Here is an 18,532-nt window from a genome sequence, read left to right on the forward strand (position 1 = left end):
AACTACTAAAAGTCTCATATCTATTTGTCTGTTTGTAACCTTCAATTGTACAAAGTATCATAGGGCAACAATTTCTGAAGTAAGGTACTTCACACTGACTAACTTACAGAATGCCAGGACCTGCTACTCCTGTAGGAATGAAATTTGAGAAAATTGTGACCGCTTCTGCATTGCCACACTGCTGTTTCAACACTGCCATGCTGACATGGTTAGCCATGGTCACATGATCATCATTTCCAACACTCAAATCAATGTGCAATCTGGCAGGAAATAACAACTTGATAATAATTGCCAACAATTTGCTTGTGGGAAGCTGGCAGGAACCTCCTCAATGGGGAAGTTGGCAAGGAAGTTGCTTAGGAAAGTCTCTCCGATCCACACAAACTCTTCAGCCCCACTGCATTTGCACCACACAGAGTACTTGTGCACTCCCACACACTTTTCCAGCCCCACACTGCACCTCTTGCACACACCCATACACTCTTTCCAACCCACACCTCACTCATCCTTGAATGTTCTTCCCAACCCATGCTGCACTACTGCGCACCCTTTTTAACCTATACAACACCTGTCATGCACTCCCCTGCACCTGTGCAGCCTTCACAACCCAGGCCATACCCATGCACATCCCAATCCAGACAGTACCTCTCATGCACCCTCCTGCACCCTTCCCAACCCATGCACTGCACCTCTTGCACAAGCACCATGCATCCTTCCCAACTGCTACTGCACCACCACCTGCCCTCCTTAATGCATTTGATGCCTCTTGTGGAACACCAACTTCATGAATCTGAGTGCCCTCCCTGACACGTGTGGCTCTTCCTGCATCCCCGTGCACCCTTCCCAACCTACACTACATGCATAGGGGTACATGAGAGACTCCATTGTTCTTGTGAGTGAGAGGTGCATGAGAGGTGCCACAAGGAGAAGGGAAGGTGTAGTGAGGTCTGTAAGAAGTGCAGTGCAAGATGAGGAAGATGCACAGGGGTGCAAGGGTACAAAGAAGACAGGGGAGGGTCAGGAGCATGGAGCTTTGTGCATGTTAGATGAGGAAATATATGTCATGCTTGTCCCACCTCAGACATTTAAGAAAGAAAGACTCTCAACTCCATTTTTTGAAGTGAACATTTCTTTTATTAAAATCAAGCAGTTACAGCGAAATTAAAGTTGGATCTGTATATTTCTGTGTAAAGTTTGCAATTTTCCCTTTCCTCTGTCCCTCCCCCCTTGAAGCAGTCCAACAATGTCTTTTTGATGTTTGGGGAATTCTTTGAAGATTGGCGCCTCTCTGGTGTAATTTCACATACTGTTCTCAGGCTTCGTCCTTGATCGGCCAGGTTAGTCAGGATCGACACCTGTGGTTCCTGTCACCCTGACATTCCCCACCTTGCACATTCCCACTTCCCCAATTGCCTCCCCCTCCCTTGCATTGTATGGCAGGATACCAGTGACGCAAAGGACGCTGAAGATGGCAGGCCTGACAATATCTCTGAAATGGCCCAACAGGTCACAGGTTGTTTAATTAATGACATATCTTTTTAACATGTAGTCATATAATGTGTAAGTAAAGATAAATACATAAGGAATTATTACATCACCAATTATAGCGAATATTTACCTACATTGTTAACATAACTTAGGCAAGTTATAAAATTAAGATTTTGAATTGGATTTTGAATAAAAAAGTGAATAAGATTCAGTTGACAGTAAGGACATAAAACATTGATAAAAAGAAGAAACTAAATGGATAGCTGCATTCTAATTCCAAACAGAAAATATCTAATAGAGGTTTGAGGAGAAATTATGTGTATTGTACAAACTATAGAACAGTATTTGGCTATAATCATCAAAGCAGATTCAGATTGGCCTGACAGTAGCAACTTAAAGCAGAAAGAATCAGAGCAATTAGAATTTTTGGCGATGAGTGGAAAGAAAAAGTAATTCCTGATAAGCATCAGCATGGAGGGAGCAATACACTATAACATGTTTTATTGTTCCAATTATTCCTCCAACACTGGCAATTTGTTCAAAAGAGTTGTTTTGTTATCTCCCTTCAATAATTGCTGTTGAATCTAGCCAAAGAGAAAGCCCTTCTGAATTGGGGGTTGGGGGGCATGTGGTTCGTTGTGCAACTAAAGTTTCTGGCTAGCTGAACTAAAAGTTCAGAGTGGCTCAGAAAGATGTTTCTGGGTAAGAATGACAAATCTGATTGAAGCACCATATTTGGAACTCAGTGGGATATCTGAAAGATAGACCTCAAGACTAAAACATACGAAGAACGGCTGCAGGACTTGGGTTTGGCTAGTCTAAAGAAAAGAAGAAATAGGGGAGACATGATAGCAGTGTTCCAATATCTGAGGGTCTGCCACAAGGAAGAGGGGGGGTGACATTCACCAGAGCACCAGAGGGAAGGACAAGAAACAATGGTTGGAAACTGATCAAAGAAAGAAGCACCCTAGAATTAAGGAGAAACTTCCTTAATTCCAGAAAGTGAGGACAATCAACCAATAGAACAGCTTATCTCCAGAAATTGTGGGTGCTCCATCACTAGAGATTTTTAAGAGGAGACTGGACATTCACCCGTCTGAGATGGTATAGGTTCTCCTGCTTGAGCAGACGGCTAGACTAGAAGACCTCCAAGGTCCCTTCCAGCTTTATTCTATTCAATACTGTTTATTGAACTCTTTCAAGGGGATGAAATGACTTGTAAGGGCCCAACTGGACTCCAAAGAGGAGCTGAACTTGGATCTTGGCCAAGAAAACTTTGAGTACTGCAGGTTTATTCTGGGCTCTTTTGGAGAAGTAGGAAGATTGTAGAGCCAAAGCTATTTTTTGTGATATAGTTGGCATGGGATTTTATTTAGCCCATGGTGTAGAAAACAATCCTTAAATATTTGAAGTCTTAATGTTCTATTAGATCAGACATGTCAAACACAAGGCCCGGGGGCCAGATCCGGCCCGCGAAGTGGTTTCATGCGGCCCGCGAAGCCAACCTGGAAACAGTGAGGGAATGGCCCCCACTGCCTTGGCCCTGGCCCAGAGACCCTCCTTCTGCCAGAGACCCTCAGACCTGTCCCACTCCTGCCCAGGCCCCCATAGGCACCCTTGATGCGAACGATGTAGAGCTGACCATGCCCACCCAGTAGGCCATACACACTCTAGCCATGCCCACCCAGTAGGCCACGCCCACCCAGTAGGCCACGCCCACCCGGCCCCCTGAGGGCAACCGCAATGCTGATGCGGCCCTCAATGAAATTGAGTTTGACACCCCTGTATTAGATTATTATAATTTGTCCGTATAGCCAGGTGCACATAGTTCAGTGAAATCAAAAAAGTGAGGGACAAATGTAAGGGTTGTTCCTGGAGCAGAATACTCAATACTTTGGATCATAAGAGTTTACTCTGTCTTCCTGTGTATGAACAGTCTGAATATACTTCAGTTCATACCAAATTAGAGTGCAGTTGTGATTTAAGTGGGATGCAATACAAGGGGGTGAGGTAGCTTTAGTAGTCAGCCCCAAATGTGTTGAGCCTTCAGCAGTATTGGGGCAAATGTCTGAGTGTAAACAAGTATAAAATGGAGTAGGAAGGACTGAGTTAGAAGAGTGAGACTTCCGGTGTATGGTTCTTAGGGTGTCAGTCAATAGGTAAAGACAAGTGTCTCTTCACTTTCATGAATGAGTAGAGTGATCCACTGCATAGGCTATAGTGGAGTCAGTTTGATCAATAACATTAAACTTTACTGGTGGACTGTTACACTTCTTTTTCTCATAGAAACAATTGAAATTTTGTTTGAGACTGGGGCATAGACACACTGATTGGTTGAATCTCTCAGTCAGAGACCAGGGCAACAGTTTTAAGTGTTCCTGCTGAGCATCTAGCAGATGTTAAATTGCTTTGGACTTCATTTAAGCTGGAAACAAGTCCACTTTCAGATATGGAGGGAGTGGGTAACACATATCAGAGATGTGACATTTGAGTCAGAGAAGAGCTGCCTGATTGCAGCTGGTCTTGACTCCAGCTACTGTATTCAGTCTCCCTTATCTATTGCAGGGAGTCAACACTGAAGTGTTGTGAGCTAGCTTTTTCACCAACTCCTCTAGATCAGACATGTCAAACTCGTGATGTCACGCAACGTATCGGAGCTTTTTCTCCATTGCCAGTAATGGGGTGGGCGCAGTTTTGGGATGATGCATCCGGCCCGCGGGCCAGCAGTTTGACACCCCTGCTCTACATGGAGGCTTAATCTTGAACTCTAATTGTGGAGCAGTAGAGGCATAATTGAAAACTCTAATGAAGATTATTTCACATTTGTTCAGAAAGTCTTTCCTTCTGACTAACATGAAAAGATAGGTTTAAAGATAAGCACAAATCTAATGCATTTGACTGCAGAGGGAGCCAAGCCAAATCTATTATGTTACAATGGAACAGTGCGCGTGAAGAATCTGTGAGAGGGAGAGTGCTACAGCTCTCTTTGTCTTCCACTTGCAGAAATTCAGGTGGTTATTAGCAATCAGAAGTATGAATCTATGTGGTTGTAAGAATCACGGGTTGTTTGATCTAGTAAAAATGAAGTCTTAATATCAGAGGATTGATCCACAGCAGCATTGCTTTTCTGCTACCCCTAATATTCTTATAAAGCTGGAGCTTACTGCTGTCAGATAGAAGTCTTTATATGACCAGCTTCTCTTATTCAAGATATACTTTCCAGGAGACAGACAAGTTAATAATCTTGTTATTAGCTGTCAGCAACTGGTCATGAATTGAGATTACACTCTGAGCTGTTAACAAATACCATGTTTCCCCAAAAGTAAGGCACTGTCTTATTTTCTTTTGGACTCTGAAGTAAGCACAGTGTTTTACTTTTGGGAAGGGTTTACTTTTTGCCAGTATCAGCACCAGTAGGCCACGAGCGCGTGGGGTTGGGGCAGGCCCTGTGCATGGGGTGGAGAAGCCACACAGTGGCGAGAGAGTGATGGCAGACCAGTTGCTTCCCTCCCCCTGCCAGACACCTGCCAAAACTGTGCAGGGTAAGGTTGCCATGCTCACCACCGCCCAGATGTCCTTGCCTCCCCCAAGCATTATTTTTTACTAACCTGCCTTTCAGCTGCATTCTGTTTCTCTGGTCACTTCTCAGCCTTCGCCGCGTGTTTGTGGGACTAAAAAAAAGTTCAGTCAGACTTTCTAACTTCTTGTGGGATCTCAAGAAGTTAAAAAGTCTGGTTGAACTTTTGTTTTTTTACTGGTAGTCCCATAAACACGTGGCAAAGGCAGAGAAGCAAACGGATAAACAGAATGCAGCTGAAACATAGGTTAGTAAAAAAATGCTTCTGGGAGGCGAGGGCATCTGGACAGGGGCGGGCATGGCAATCTTACCCTGTGCGGTGGCAGGAGGGTGGGGCACGTGCCCTTCCTATGCAAGGCCAGCCCCTGCAGCCCCGGGGCAGCTGTGTTGGGCTGTGGCATGCAGGGCACTGAGGTAAGGGCTGGCAGACTGACCAAAATGGCAAGTGGAGTGCTGGAGGCTCGGGGAGGGTGCGTTCAGGCCATTGGCAAGAGCAATGGGGGTCAGCAGAAAGCTGTCTCAGAACAAGTGGAGCAGGTAAGGAAAGAAATCCTCGCTCACCCGAGGAATTGCCTTTCTTTCCTTACATGATTCCCAGCCCCATGCTGTTTCTCCTTCGCAATCCACCACTGCCGCGTGCAGAGAAACAAAGGAAGTTTTTTTGGGGGTGGAAAGGTTAATCAATCAATTCCAACTTCTTGCAAAAAAAAATCTCACGAAGTTGGAATTGATTGATTGACCTTTCCCCCCCCCAAAGAAAACTTCCTTTGTTTCCCTGCACACAGCGTTGGTGGATCACAAAGGAGAAAAGGCACAGGGCTGAGAGTCAGGTAAGGAAAGAAAGGCAATTCCTGGGGAGAGCGAGGATTTCTTTCCTTACCTGCCCCACTTGTTCTGAGGCCACTTTCCACTGAGCTGCATTGCTCTTGTCAATGGCCCGACTGCCCACTTCAGCACCCTCCCTCCTTGAGCCTCTGGCACTCCACCTGCTGCTTTGGTGGCACTGTAAGCAGAGCTGTGAAGTTCTCTTCTCTGTCTGAACAGAAGAGAAGGGGAAGGTGAGCAGGGAACATGCTTCACTTGTTCCACAGCCGCTTTCAGCCAATCCGCGTTGCAGCAGCATTGGGCATGATGTGTGAGGTGTCATGGTTCTAACAGATGAAACTCTTCAAAGAACTTCAAGGCATTGTTTACTTTAAAGAATCTTTATTCAACTAGCATGGCATACATGGTCGAAGCCAAAATCTGAATTCTCCTCCCCTAAACACATAGTATCAAAGCACAATTCCCTCCTCTAATTAACAGTGTTTTGCCAAAACTGGCTGTTTGCCACCTCCTGCCCAATGCTGCTGCCATTAGGCCGGGGAAGAAGCTGGGTGGCGGTAAGGAACTGGTATAACGGCACATAGGTCAGAAGGGGGGAGGATCCACCAGGCCTCATGGCAGCAGCATTGGGCATGACGCATGACATGGCAAACAGCTGCGGCCAGTGGCAAATAGCCACATGGTACTGAAACTGGCCATTTGCCACCTTTCTCGTCGCACCCAATGCCACTGCCATGAGGCCACAGAAAAAGCCAGGCAGTGGTAGGAAACCAGTATAATGGCATGTGGTTCAGAAGGGGAGAGGATCCACCAGGCCTCATGGCAGCGGCATTGGGTGCAACGCACAAGGTGGCAAACGGCCACGGCTGGCGGCAAACAGCTGTGTCGCACCGAAAACGGTCATTTGCCACCTCCTGCCCAATGCCACTGCCATGAGGCCATGGAACAAGCCCGGTGGTGTTAAGGAACCGTATACCAGTACCGTGGGTCAGATCCCCCCTCGCCTATCAGCTTCACCTCATCACAAGCAGGCCTTCCATGCAGGCCCTTAAGTAGGGCTTACTTTTGGGAAGAGGGCTTATATTAGGCCCACCGCCCAAAAATCAGCTGAAGCTTACTTTCGGGGCAGGTTTACTTTCAGGGAAACACGGTAGCTCTTAGATAGCAGCTCCACATAAATTTCCATGAAGGAGATATAATATACTTTTCCCTCCCTGGTCTCAAATTGCCTTCTTTCCTCAAAGAATGTGAATTCCTTGCTTTCCTAGTCTAACAAGGTGCTGGATGACAAAACATAATAATTTGACTCACCGACAGAGGCATTGATGGGTAGAAAATTCTCTAGGGTAGGTTGATTGAGGTCAGTGTCCTTTCTTAGTTCAGAGTATTTTCATTGATGTTTTTTGAGTTTTGATGTACCAGCATTCTTTCTAACTCTGTTATTGCTTTTTCAAAGAAATCTGTTGTTAGATCCGTTCCCTGTCTAGTCTCACAGCTGCTGGCAGGGAAATATGAATTTGAACAGTAATTAGTAAATACTTATTTTCTGCAGTGAATTAAATAGAAATATCTGAAGGAATTACCAGAGCTCTTCAGAGTATATATTGCCACTTTGCCATCTTCCTATCACTAATTCAACTGGAAATGCAGAATGTAATCTCTTAATCATATTTTCTATATTATTTTCCTTTTTTAACACCTAATTTTCCTGGAAGAAAATAAAGGGGTGGGTCTTCTACCTACTGTTCAAATCAAATAGAATTTATTTTCAAACAAAGGAAGTTAACAGGACAATTTGGAAGAGTGTTTAAACACAACTATTAAAAGTCTGAAAGAAGAGGGACAAAGCCTTTTTTCATTTCTACTATTTCCTCTTAAACGTATTGCTTTATGTGATAAGAATATTATCATAGCATGCATTTTTACCTCTAGATAGCTATAAGTCTAAATTTAGAGGAAAAAGTATAGGTTAGTGACAAACCATATGTCTTGCATGAGAAAGATGACAGGTTTTAATGTCTGATTTCCAGATAGGTCTAAGAAAAATCTTTGGCAGTGAAATTGTTAAAAAATGAAAATAAAGCAAGGCACAAATTCAATTTAATATAGGGCAACTTGTATGCTTCCAATACATCCTTGATTAGGATTCTTATCTTGAAAGGTGAACGTGGAGTTCGTGGTCTACCAGGAGCACCTCCTAAAATCATACCAAGCATAATGCTGGAAGTGAAAGGTGAAAAGGGAGATAAAGGACTGTTTGGTGTTAAAGGGACTATCGGTTTAAAAGGTAAAGAACCACCATGTATCATAAATACAATATATTAAAAGTTTTGTTGTACCCTTCAGCACACACCAAGTTCTGATTTTTGTACAGTGAGGGAATGCAAGCTTCCTTCTCATTAGACTGTAAATTCCTCCTTGTATGAAAAAAAGCATTCCCCACCCCCACTCCACCAGTCTGGCCTAAGTAAAACAACTCATTGCCTCTTACTTTTATTCAGTTTTCCTCTTCCCTGAATTATGGATGACTTCAAATACATAAATAACAAAAGGAATAGATTCCTAGTGAACTGTGGATGATACAGCTGTAATGGTCTCAGACTAATAAAAAAGGACATTATCAAGGTTCTGGTCTGGTCAAAGATCACAAAAAAGCCAACTGCAGATTACTAGGAGTAGAAGACACACAGAGTAGTGCTGCTGATGTTAACAGTCTTTCGGCCTTTCTGAAACCTCAGATGTCTGCATAGCTGGGAAACTGGAGAACCATCCTATTAGTCTGAACTCTACATATTCAAGCTGAGAAGGCAGGAAAAAATGGCTCCTCCTGAACTGAGGTAGTTTGGGGTTCATCATACTCTGAATCTTCTTCACAGCCTTGTTAGATTCCTGACATAAGGTTGGGACCATCATAGTTTATCTTGGAGGAATTTTATGAGAAGGCTTAAGGAAGTAGGCAAGAATAGCATTGTTCTTCAGAGATCCAGTACTCAAGGAAAATGTCCACCTATGGTTCACCATTTCCTCATTATTCTGGGCTGATTTCAAGAGATAAAGCCAGATGAGGCTGTGCTTTAGCAAACCTGGATAGCATTCACAGCCAGGAGCCATTTGATCCCATTCAAGGAAAAGAAGTGATTGCTAATTAATATTAATTAATTAATTAATTACTTTTCTAATTAAAGGTTTTGGTATGCAATTCATAACAGCACAAAAGAGACATCCATGAATATAATAACCATATTGTATTACAACAATAGCAAAATGTAACTGAATAAGAAAAAAATCTATTCAAAATGTTTACCATAAAATCAATACTAGGCATCAGATGTCTAAAAAGGAAAGGTTTCAATGCCTGCCTAAATGCCAGAAGTGAAAGGGTCAGATGGCTCTCCGGTAGTAGCATATTCCACATTGGGTCAGTCACTGAGAAGGTCTGCTTTCTGATCGTCTTTCACCAAGGATGGATCTTAAGAAAGCCCTTTGGGTTGCCCTCACAGGATAGGCAGAATAATGTTGGACACAGTGGTCTTAAGCCGCTATTGAATGTGCCAAATTAGAAGCAAGACCTTTCGGATAGAGCAACTGCTGATCCCAAGCATACCCGAGACATAAAGTTTTGGACCATCTTCTCTGCAGAGAAGAAAAGAAATTAACATTTTCAATTGTATTTTTATAGGAAGTAAAGGATTGCTCGGATTACCTGGTCAGACAGGAATATCGGGTTTACCTGGATTTCCTGGTTTTGAAAAAGGTCAGAAAGGTGACACTGGAACTAAGGGAATAAGAGGTGCTCCAGGATATGCTGGTATCCCAGGCCCTCGTGGTATTCCTGGCTTCCCTGGAATCACTGGACGGAGGGTGAGCAAAACTGGGTGTGTTGATGGTTGTCTGCATGCGTGAATCAAACTATCTCTGTGTTTTATCTCTTACTTTATGGGAGCTCATAAAGCGGAGCACTGAGATCCCCAACCCAAATTCTGTAAATCTATCCCCAAACACATTAAATTATCATATTGGATTTTACTCTTTTACTTTTATTTCAAAGGTGGATCTAAAGCATAGGGCCCGGTTACTAGAGAGACCAGCAATTTCTTCCGGTAGGATGGGCCTGCTCCAGGTCCCTTCAATTATACAATATTGTCTATACTAGGAACCTGGAGACCTGGCTTTTTCCACAGGCCTTTGGTGAGGGATAGTGAAGCCCTTGGGTTTTGTTTTTAGCCTATCAGTAATTCACGCTCTGTTTTATTTTATTGTAATAAAATTTAATTTGTATTTTCCTGTTTTGGTTGTTATGAGTTGCCCAGAGTAATTGAGAATCTGGAGGCACACAAATTTGATAAATTTAAAAAACGTAATACACTACACATTGTATAATTTCTACTTATCAAGACTCATGACAGAATTCTGATAAAACCAACTTTCTGGTTAATATTAATTCTAACTGATAAGATTGTGTCCATTTTCAATGTGATAGGGAGAAAAAGGTGTTCCAGGAGTGCCAGGTGCGATTGGTGAAAGTGGCCAACTGGGGGAAATAGGTGAGTCCAATTATTTTTAGGAATCTAATTTTTTTAAAAAAAAATCACGTATGCAGTTACATAGAGACACTGAACTTGGTTTCTTGAATCATTTTATTCTTCATATACTTTCATATTTACCTATTGCCTTTTTTGCATTGTACTAAAACTGATGCAGAGTTCTCAACAAAGAGCATTCTATACCCTATCAGAAGTGCTAGGGGCAACTCATACCTATTCTACTTGTTAGGTCCAGTCCCCCCAGATATGTCTTATAAGGGTTGGGCTGCCTGGGGGGGGAGGTGTATGGAATTGAGAGGGTACCTCCTCGCAACATTTTGTCACATTTTTGTATCTCTCTCTTGTTTATACATCCTGATTGATCCAGGGAAGAGGGAAGAGATGTACTGCAAATGAGATAAGAGTGTTAATAGATGTAGTGCAGACTTTGATGGCATCAACAGGAGCATAACAACTACTAAATTTGTTCTTGTCCCAATAGGCATTCTCTGTTTTTGCCCACTCTGTTCATTCATGTATGAATTCACTTTTGTGTTGTCAAAAGGGAACAATAAATCAGGGGCTTTTCGTGCAACTTTCAAGGAATCAACTGATGAAAATGTGGATTTCTTCAGTCTGCACTCCAGTTATTGTCTCCTCTGACTTTTCTTCCAGACTAAGGAGCACAACTGATGAAAAGTAGTACAACCAAAGATCCTCTAGCTTTGCCTTTTCTTGAAAGGCAGTTCTATCAGGAGAGTGCAGTAAAGAGTCTGTAGTACCTTTTAAACTACAGTACTGCTCTTTTGTTCTTTTGTAACTGATTGGTTACCTAGATTAACATCCTGTGATCTCTGCTTCCACAGTTTTTGTAAAACTAGCCCAATAATTCAGAATAACATTTGTAATCCCTTCAGATAAATAACTTAGTTTATTCATTTGGGTATTGAATTTCTAGGCCACCCAACCATAAAACAACTCTGAGCATCTTTACAAATTAAAAGAAAAAAAAGAAAAAAATCCTAACTAATATCAATATTTTCTCTATAATACTTCATTCTTATAATTCTTGAACTTCAAAGTATATGTTAACTCCATAACTCTTATATGACAGTCAAAATAAGTGTCTCAATAGGATTACATTTAAAAAACAATTATTTTTATACAAGGAGGGGTAAATAATTTCACAGTCATGACTAAGACTAAAATCATGTGGGTTTTTGTTGGTGTTGTTATATGAGCAAAGATGAATATCTTGGTTATGTGTGTTTGTCTTCTAATTCAGTTTGTTTTTTAATTTTTATGCTTTATTTAAGAAAAAAGCTGATTTTCTACCTTCATTCTTGCAGGAACTTCTGTTTCTTATAGACCTTGGAATTTTTCTCATTTTCTCCTAACATTGTAGAATACATGCACAGAATAAAATATGACACAGATTAGACATTGAGGAGCCATAGAATCAAAGGACTTACACCTTCATTCAAGATATTTCTTGAGATCAACCCTTTTTATATGGCCTACCTTAGGGCAGTGCATTTGTACATCTTACAAAAATTTTGGCATGGCATTAGTAAAACAGGTAATCCTATAAGCAGGAGATATCTGCTACCTCTGACTTCTAAGAAAAGGGTCTCCCAGAAAAGGTTGGGAGAGTGATAACTTAGATGTCCATTCACACATAGTGTTAAAAGTTCCCATCCATTGGCAGATGCAGATTATTACCAGAGTGCCCTGCAGGAATGTTCCTGCAGGACACGGTTTTATTATAACTTCAATTTTATTTTTCTTAGTTTTAAGTTCTATAAAGAATAGGAAAACATTGAGAGAGTTTTTATCATCATGTAATATCTGCTTGGGACACATGGGAGGGAATAGCTAAGGGGAAGAGGTTCCTTAATTTTTTATCCTGTGATCAATCATGCTGGCATTTCAGAATATTGGCATAATTTATTTTCAAAAATATGTTCCTGTACTTCTCAGTCCAGTCTGGGAAATCAGATGACCTTTTGCCAATCAAAGAGTCAAAGTGTCTCCATCTGTTCGGGGGGAAAATTCTTGTAGAATGTCTCTCTAGATCAGGTTGTGTACAGTAAGAAATTCCCCAGCAAGTTTTAACATTAAAATATATTCAGATGATGGATACTGATAAAATTAAACATATCTCTTGCTTAATAGGTGACAGAGGAGATACTATAAATTTGCCAGGAATTAAAGGTTCTAAAGGAATCCCTGGAATTGTGGGACCACCAGGTATTTATGTATATGTAATGTGTACATGAGTGTGTTTATAACATAGAATAATTCATTATCAGATGAAACAGCTAACTAGAAAATAGATTTATTAACAGTTGTATGTGCTTAGGAATTACTGCAATATTTTTGATGCATTTCAATATCATTACAGAAGATGACTGAATGTTCTATTTAATTAAGATAGAGTAATTTATAAATTGTCAAATGCTTTGTAAGTTTGTCATATTTAACTTAATCAGGATCTTTATCATGAAAACATGATAATGATTCCCATTTCCACATGGAAAACTAAGATTGCAATGTTCAGACTACTCAGAATGCAGCTAGATCGCTCTATCTTTCTCTCTCTCCACATAGACACACTTATAATTAAGCTTCAGTGTGACTCAACATTCTTACTAGACATTTGTTCTTCGTAACTAAATGGAATGTTGGAAATAAATTATGTAAAGGGAATCAAGACTTTCTCTGTCTACAACTGAACAGAGCAGAACCGAACTTGGTGTGGAAAGGAGAGGCTAGCAAAGGAAAGATTGGGTTTGAAAATTGACCGGCTTGAATATGTAGAGAAAATCATTGTTAAAGAGAAGACCTGTGGGAGAGGCAGCTGGACAACATCTTGGAACATTGCTGACTGGCTCATTCCCTTCTTTCCTTTCTCCTGACCATGTGGCCCAGAGTGGAGTATATGTGGTCTGCTGCCCTTGCTTTCTAATGCAATCAGGAGCTACAATCAGAGATACAACAGAGGGCAAGTGCAGAAATATTTACACAGATACAACATTTTACTTTGTTATACAGAAGAAAATATAGACACCTCCTATCATTCCTGCTAGTTGGAAAGAATTCCAGAAGCCATGATCTAAAGGCTCTCCCTACCTTGTTCAGTTCTGAAATAACATAATGATGGTATGCATTGTTTGAGTTCACCACTTACAATAAGATCTTAAATGTCTATCTTTTGATCTGGTTTCGACTTGCCATGTTGAGTGAACCCAACCAGTTATGGATTTAATTCAGTAAGAGAATTAAATAAATAAGCTGGCTACCCTGTCAAAAATATACATCATCAATATCACCAAATTAAATGAAATCTGCAGTGATAAGTTTAAATGTGGCAGATGTGTAGCCTTCTAAGTTGTTTTGCTTTGTAATACCTATAATTTCTAATGGGGGTATGGAATTAATTGTGAGGGCTTAATCATAAGAACTCTAGTCTAAAGCATCTGGCAAGATCCCTGTTGTCTCCAGATCCCTGTTGTCTTTAGAGCATGCACATGCTTCTCAATAAAAGTCTCAGCAGATGACAGTATTAAGAGGATCCGGCCTGGAAAGTACTTAGAAGGGAGAGTAAATATATCCATTAATTTCTCAGGAATCTAGCCTGGGAACCTGAAGATAACACATTTTGGAATCTCTAGGAACTAAAATGATGAAAAATTACAATTTTTTAGACAGGAAAGGTGACAACAGCAAAAAAGAACCTTTGTCCCATAGTTGCTTTGGTCCCTTGTTAGCTTGTTCTACATGGATCTCAAGTATCAAGTTTTGGGGCAACTAAAAGTCTACTGAAACAAATTAGCCCTATAGCCTCTGGTGCAGTCTCTACCCTGGGGATTTGTCCCAGTTTGGCTCACTGACTCATATCATCCTATCCCAAAAAGTTCCAGCCAGCCTTAATTGACAGGCATTTCCTTAAGGCCATACTTGGCCGGTAGACATCAGGTTGCCCACATTTATTTTATATAACTATGTTCACAATATGATTCTTAATGTTTGAAAAATACCACTCTTCTCCTCTTGTTGACCCTTTTAGGAATCCATACTACAAATATGAAATATTTATGAAACAGCATCAAATGGAGACTTCATGGGGTCCAGTGTGTCAGAAATAACACTATACAAAAAAGTATTATTATTATTTTTCTATTTTACAGGATTGAAAGGAGACAAAGGAAAGAAGGGTGAAGCTGGGGATCGAGGATATCCTGGTGTGGAAGGCATAGAAGGCACTCAAGGCTCCCAGGGGTTAATAGGAGAAGGAGGTGAAGTTTTTATATTTTTAGATATTCACAAATAGCAATGTTTATAGCAAACAAGGTAAATAGTATGAGTAGACAATGTGATACTTAGACATTGAGAAGTTTCAAACATATCCACCATGCTATTCCCTTTACAATAAACCATTTTATGCTTAGTGCAGAAAAGACAAACAACCTCAAAGCATGAAATAAGAAAAAGGGAAAATATTTACAACTGGTTTAAACTAAAAGAATTCAGTCTCCCTCCCCATTGTTTCTATCCTTGCTTACCACCCTTGTTTTCCCCACATCCATAACCACATTGCCTTGAAGATCTCATCAAGTCCAGGTGTTTTTTAAAATTTTCCCTTTCCTGTTGATGTTTCATCTTCTATACTATAATGATTTTGCAATTTGATCCTCATTCATTACCTTTATTCATTATCTTTATCTTCATTATCTTTGGTCCTCACCAAACGACTACTTCTAACTCTCTTATTCAAACCATATTCATTCATGATTCTATCACTTTCAGAACCTTTTAGCACTATTATACCCTTCACCAATTTTCTGAAACTTACAACCATGTTTTTAGATTTATAATAATTTTTCCACCATTATATGGAAGGACTTATGTGTGTACCACATATTCAAAACAGATCTTTTGTAAATAGATGGGTTCTGAATGAACCTATCAGTTTTCTGTATTCTCTTGTTTCATTCCCACCTATCTGTCCATGGCACCTAACAAAAGAACTACTTGCTTAGATCACATTCTTTTACAATGTTGCACAATTTCTTTCTGAAAATTTATCCCAGGTTCTTTCATTTCTCAGTGTCCATTGCAGCATAAAATGCAACTATAAAAACAAGCTATGAATTTCTACTTTTATACATTCCCACAAACAGTCCAGCTAATACTAATTCATACTATCTGGGAAATATTTTAGTTTGTCATTCAAACCTGCACTTTCACCTTCATGAATACATTCATTTATACTATTTATTCTTATATTCCAAGCCACAATATTCCATATGTCATGATTGTTACCAGGTAGCAACAGCAACAGCAATAGCACCTAGACTTATATGCCGCTCCACAGTGCTTTACAACCATCTCTAAGCTGTTTACAGAATCAGAATATTGCCCCCAACAATCTGGGTTCTCATTTTACCGACCTCGTAAGGATGGAAGACTTGAGTCCCGTCAGGATTGAACTCCTGGCTGTGGGCAGACTCAGCCTTCAATACTGCATTCTAATCACTGCACCACCATAGCTCCTTAAATCCATGGTTGACACTAGATAAATCCAAATATACAGAGTTATTCTGTCCATCAGGAATTCCACATGATATTTTGTTAGTCAGATAATGTCATCTACAGTATCTAGTCCATTGAATTATCTATTGCCTGAATTACTGTTTGTATATATTTGCTTGTATACTAAAACCGCCCAGAGGACCTGGCCCCACACAGTCTTCAGGTGGAGATTCAACTGGAGCTGCACGAGGTGTTGCCTGCGTCCTGCTGCTCCAGCTGATCAGTGCTTCCAGTGCACCCAAAAGAGAAAAGGAGGAGTGAGAGACAGAGAGGAAAGACTATAAAAGGAGCAGGTTTTGGCGGGAAAGGGAGAGGAAAAAAAGACAAGGGGGGGAAGAAAGTGCAGCCTTGAGGAGAGCAGTCAGCTGGAGGCGCACTGAAGAGAAAAAAGGGGGGAGAGGAGATGATATAAAAAGAGGAGGGAGAGAAAGGATATAAAATAAGGGGGGAGAGAAAGAGGATATAAAAGAAGGAGGGGAGAGAAGAGAAGATATAAAAGAAGGGGGAGAGAAGAGAAGATAGAAGGGGAAAGAAGAGATGATGTAAAAGGAGGGGAGAGAAAGGATATAAAAGAAGGGGGAGAGAAGAGAGGATATAAAAGAAGAAAGGGAGAGTAAGATATAAAAGGAGAGGAGAAAAAGGATTTACAAGAAGGGGTGGAGAGAAGAGAGGATACAAAAGGAGAAAAGAGATGATGTAAAAGGAGGGGAGAGAAGAGAAGATATAAAAGAAGGGGGGAGAGAAGAGAAGATATAAAAGAAGGGGGGAGAAAGGATATAAAAGAAGGAAGGGAGAGAAGATATAAAAGGAGGGAAGAAAAGATATAAAAGAAGGGGGAGAGAAGAGAAGATATAAAAGAAGGAGGGGGAGAGGAAAAGATATAAAAGGAGGAGGGGTGAGAAATTTGTTAAATGACTTTTCTTGCCACATTTGTTAAGTGAATCCCTGCAGTTGTTAAATTAGCAACACGGTTGTTAAGTGAATCTGGCTTCCCCACTGACTTTGCTTGTCAGAAGGTTGCAAAAGATGATCACATGACCCTGGGACAATGTGACCATCATAAATATGAATCAGTTGCCAAGCATCCTAATGTAAATCACGTGACCCTGGGGATGCTACAACGGTCATGAGTATGAAAAATGGTCACAAGTCACTGTTTTCAGTGCCGTTGTATCTTCGAACAGTCACTAAGCGAACTGTTGTAAGTCAATGACTACCTGTACTTTATCACTTTGTTCCTCTTTTTTTTTTGGCCATCAAGTTTTTGACACTCGCAGGGCGACTGGTGGTACTCGAATATTGCCATATCCTAAAAGTGGTACAATCTGTGAAAAGGTTGAAAAGCCCTGGGCTAGAAAATCATTTGCATGTGGAAATAGCTGGAGGTCACTGAGAAGCATTTGAAGACCTCTAGCCTAGTAAAGATTCAGATAAAAAACAAGGACAGCAAAGGAGCGTCCTTCTTTCAGGAATGCTCAATAGCTACAGTATGTTCCTATGTAGGCTGGGATATTTCTTAAAGTAGCTATTAGGGAAAAGAAGACAGTTTAGTAGCTTAAGTGGGATCTGGAACGGATCAGTGCAAAGCCTGCCAAGAAACATTGCACAAATCCCTGATTACTGAACCCAGAACAAAAATGTCTCCAAGAATGCAGTGAATCCAAGAAAACCCATCATGCTCGTGTTAAAAGATTAAGAAAGTTAAGTTAAAAAGTCAGCAATTAAAAGAACAATGTTTGAAACCCAATAAATTTATGCCAATAGATCATCTGGCTATCTATTAATATAAAGTAATAAGTGGCATAATGCAATAAATTTTGTACAAAACCAGTTCTTAAAAAAAAAAGCCATTCGCTTTGTTCCCTATGCCATCCGTATGGTAAACTCGCAAGATTCATTTTTCTTTCTATGCGCATGTATACATAACTGGAACTAGACTGTTGTTTCTCTGTGTCATATATTATATGTGGGTATATGCATGTTCTGAATTTATTTATTTTTGTCATATTTATATAGTGTATATTGGAGGTGGTGACACATTGAGAGCTGTACGCAACGCAATTTCATTTTAATGTATGCCGATTAGTGTACATTGAAGTGACAATAAAGTTATTATTCTATTCTATTCTTTAAAGCTTTTTATTCCAATCAAAATATTAAGAAATGTTGTAATTAATATTATATAAAACATGTGCGATGTATTCCCCCCCAAAGTAATATTTATTGTGAGAAATTGAAGCAGTGGTTTGCTAAAGAAAAATCCTAGGTTTTGTCTCATCAAGCTTATTTTCCTATTTATTCTTTTCAATAAACTCATAACCCATTTGATAAAAGATCTAAAAGGTTGTTGCCCAAACAAGAAAATTAAATTTAAATAAAGCAAGAGATCCAAATCCAGAGAATAATATATAATCAGATACTTAGAGAGTGACAGCCTTGTCTGATTGCCCCATATAATATAGCGAATATTTTATTTGCCTAAATTTAGAGAATATGGCTTGAAATTTAACAGAAGCCTTGCTTA

The 18,532-nt window shown here is 40.3% G+C and overlaps 1 protein-coding gene across 1 annotated transcript in view; it reads left to right on the forward strand.

Annotated features, from left to right (window-relative positions):
- Positions 1-18,532, forward strand: part of COL4A2 (collagen type IV alpha 2 chain) — a 217,172-nt gene that overhangs the window by 174,120 nt on the left and 24,520 nt on the right. The window contains exons 33-37 of the mRNA XM_083348207.1: positions 8,052-8,177; positions 9,570-9,751; positions 10,371-10,434; positions 12,589-12,663; positions 14,604-14,711. Coding sequence (XP_083204333.1) covers positions 8,052-8,177; positions 9,570-9,751; positions 10,371-10,434; positions 12,589-12,663; positions 14,604-14,711 — 555 coding nt within the window. The remainder of the gene's footprint in view (positions 1-8,051; positions 8,178-9,569; positions 9,752-10,370; positions 10,435-12,588; positions 12,664-14,603; positions 14,712-18,532) is intronic.

The sequence above is a fragment of the Vipera ursinii genome (assembly GCF_947247035.1).
Source record: "Vipera ursinii genome assembly, chromosome: 1".
Classification (NCBI taxonomy): Eukaryota; Metazoa; Chordata; class Lepidosauria; order Squamata; family Viperidae; genus Vipera; species Vipera ursinii.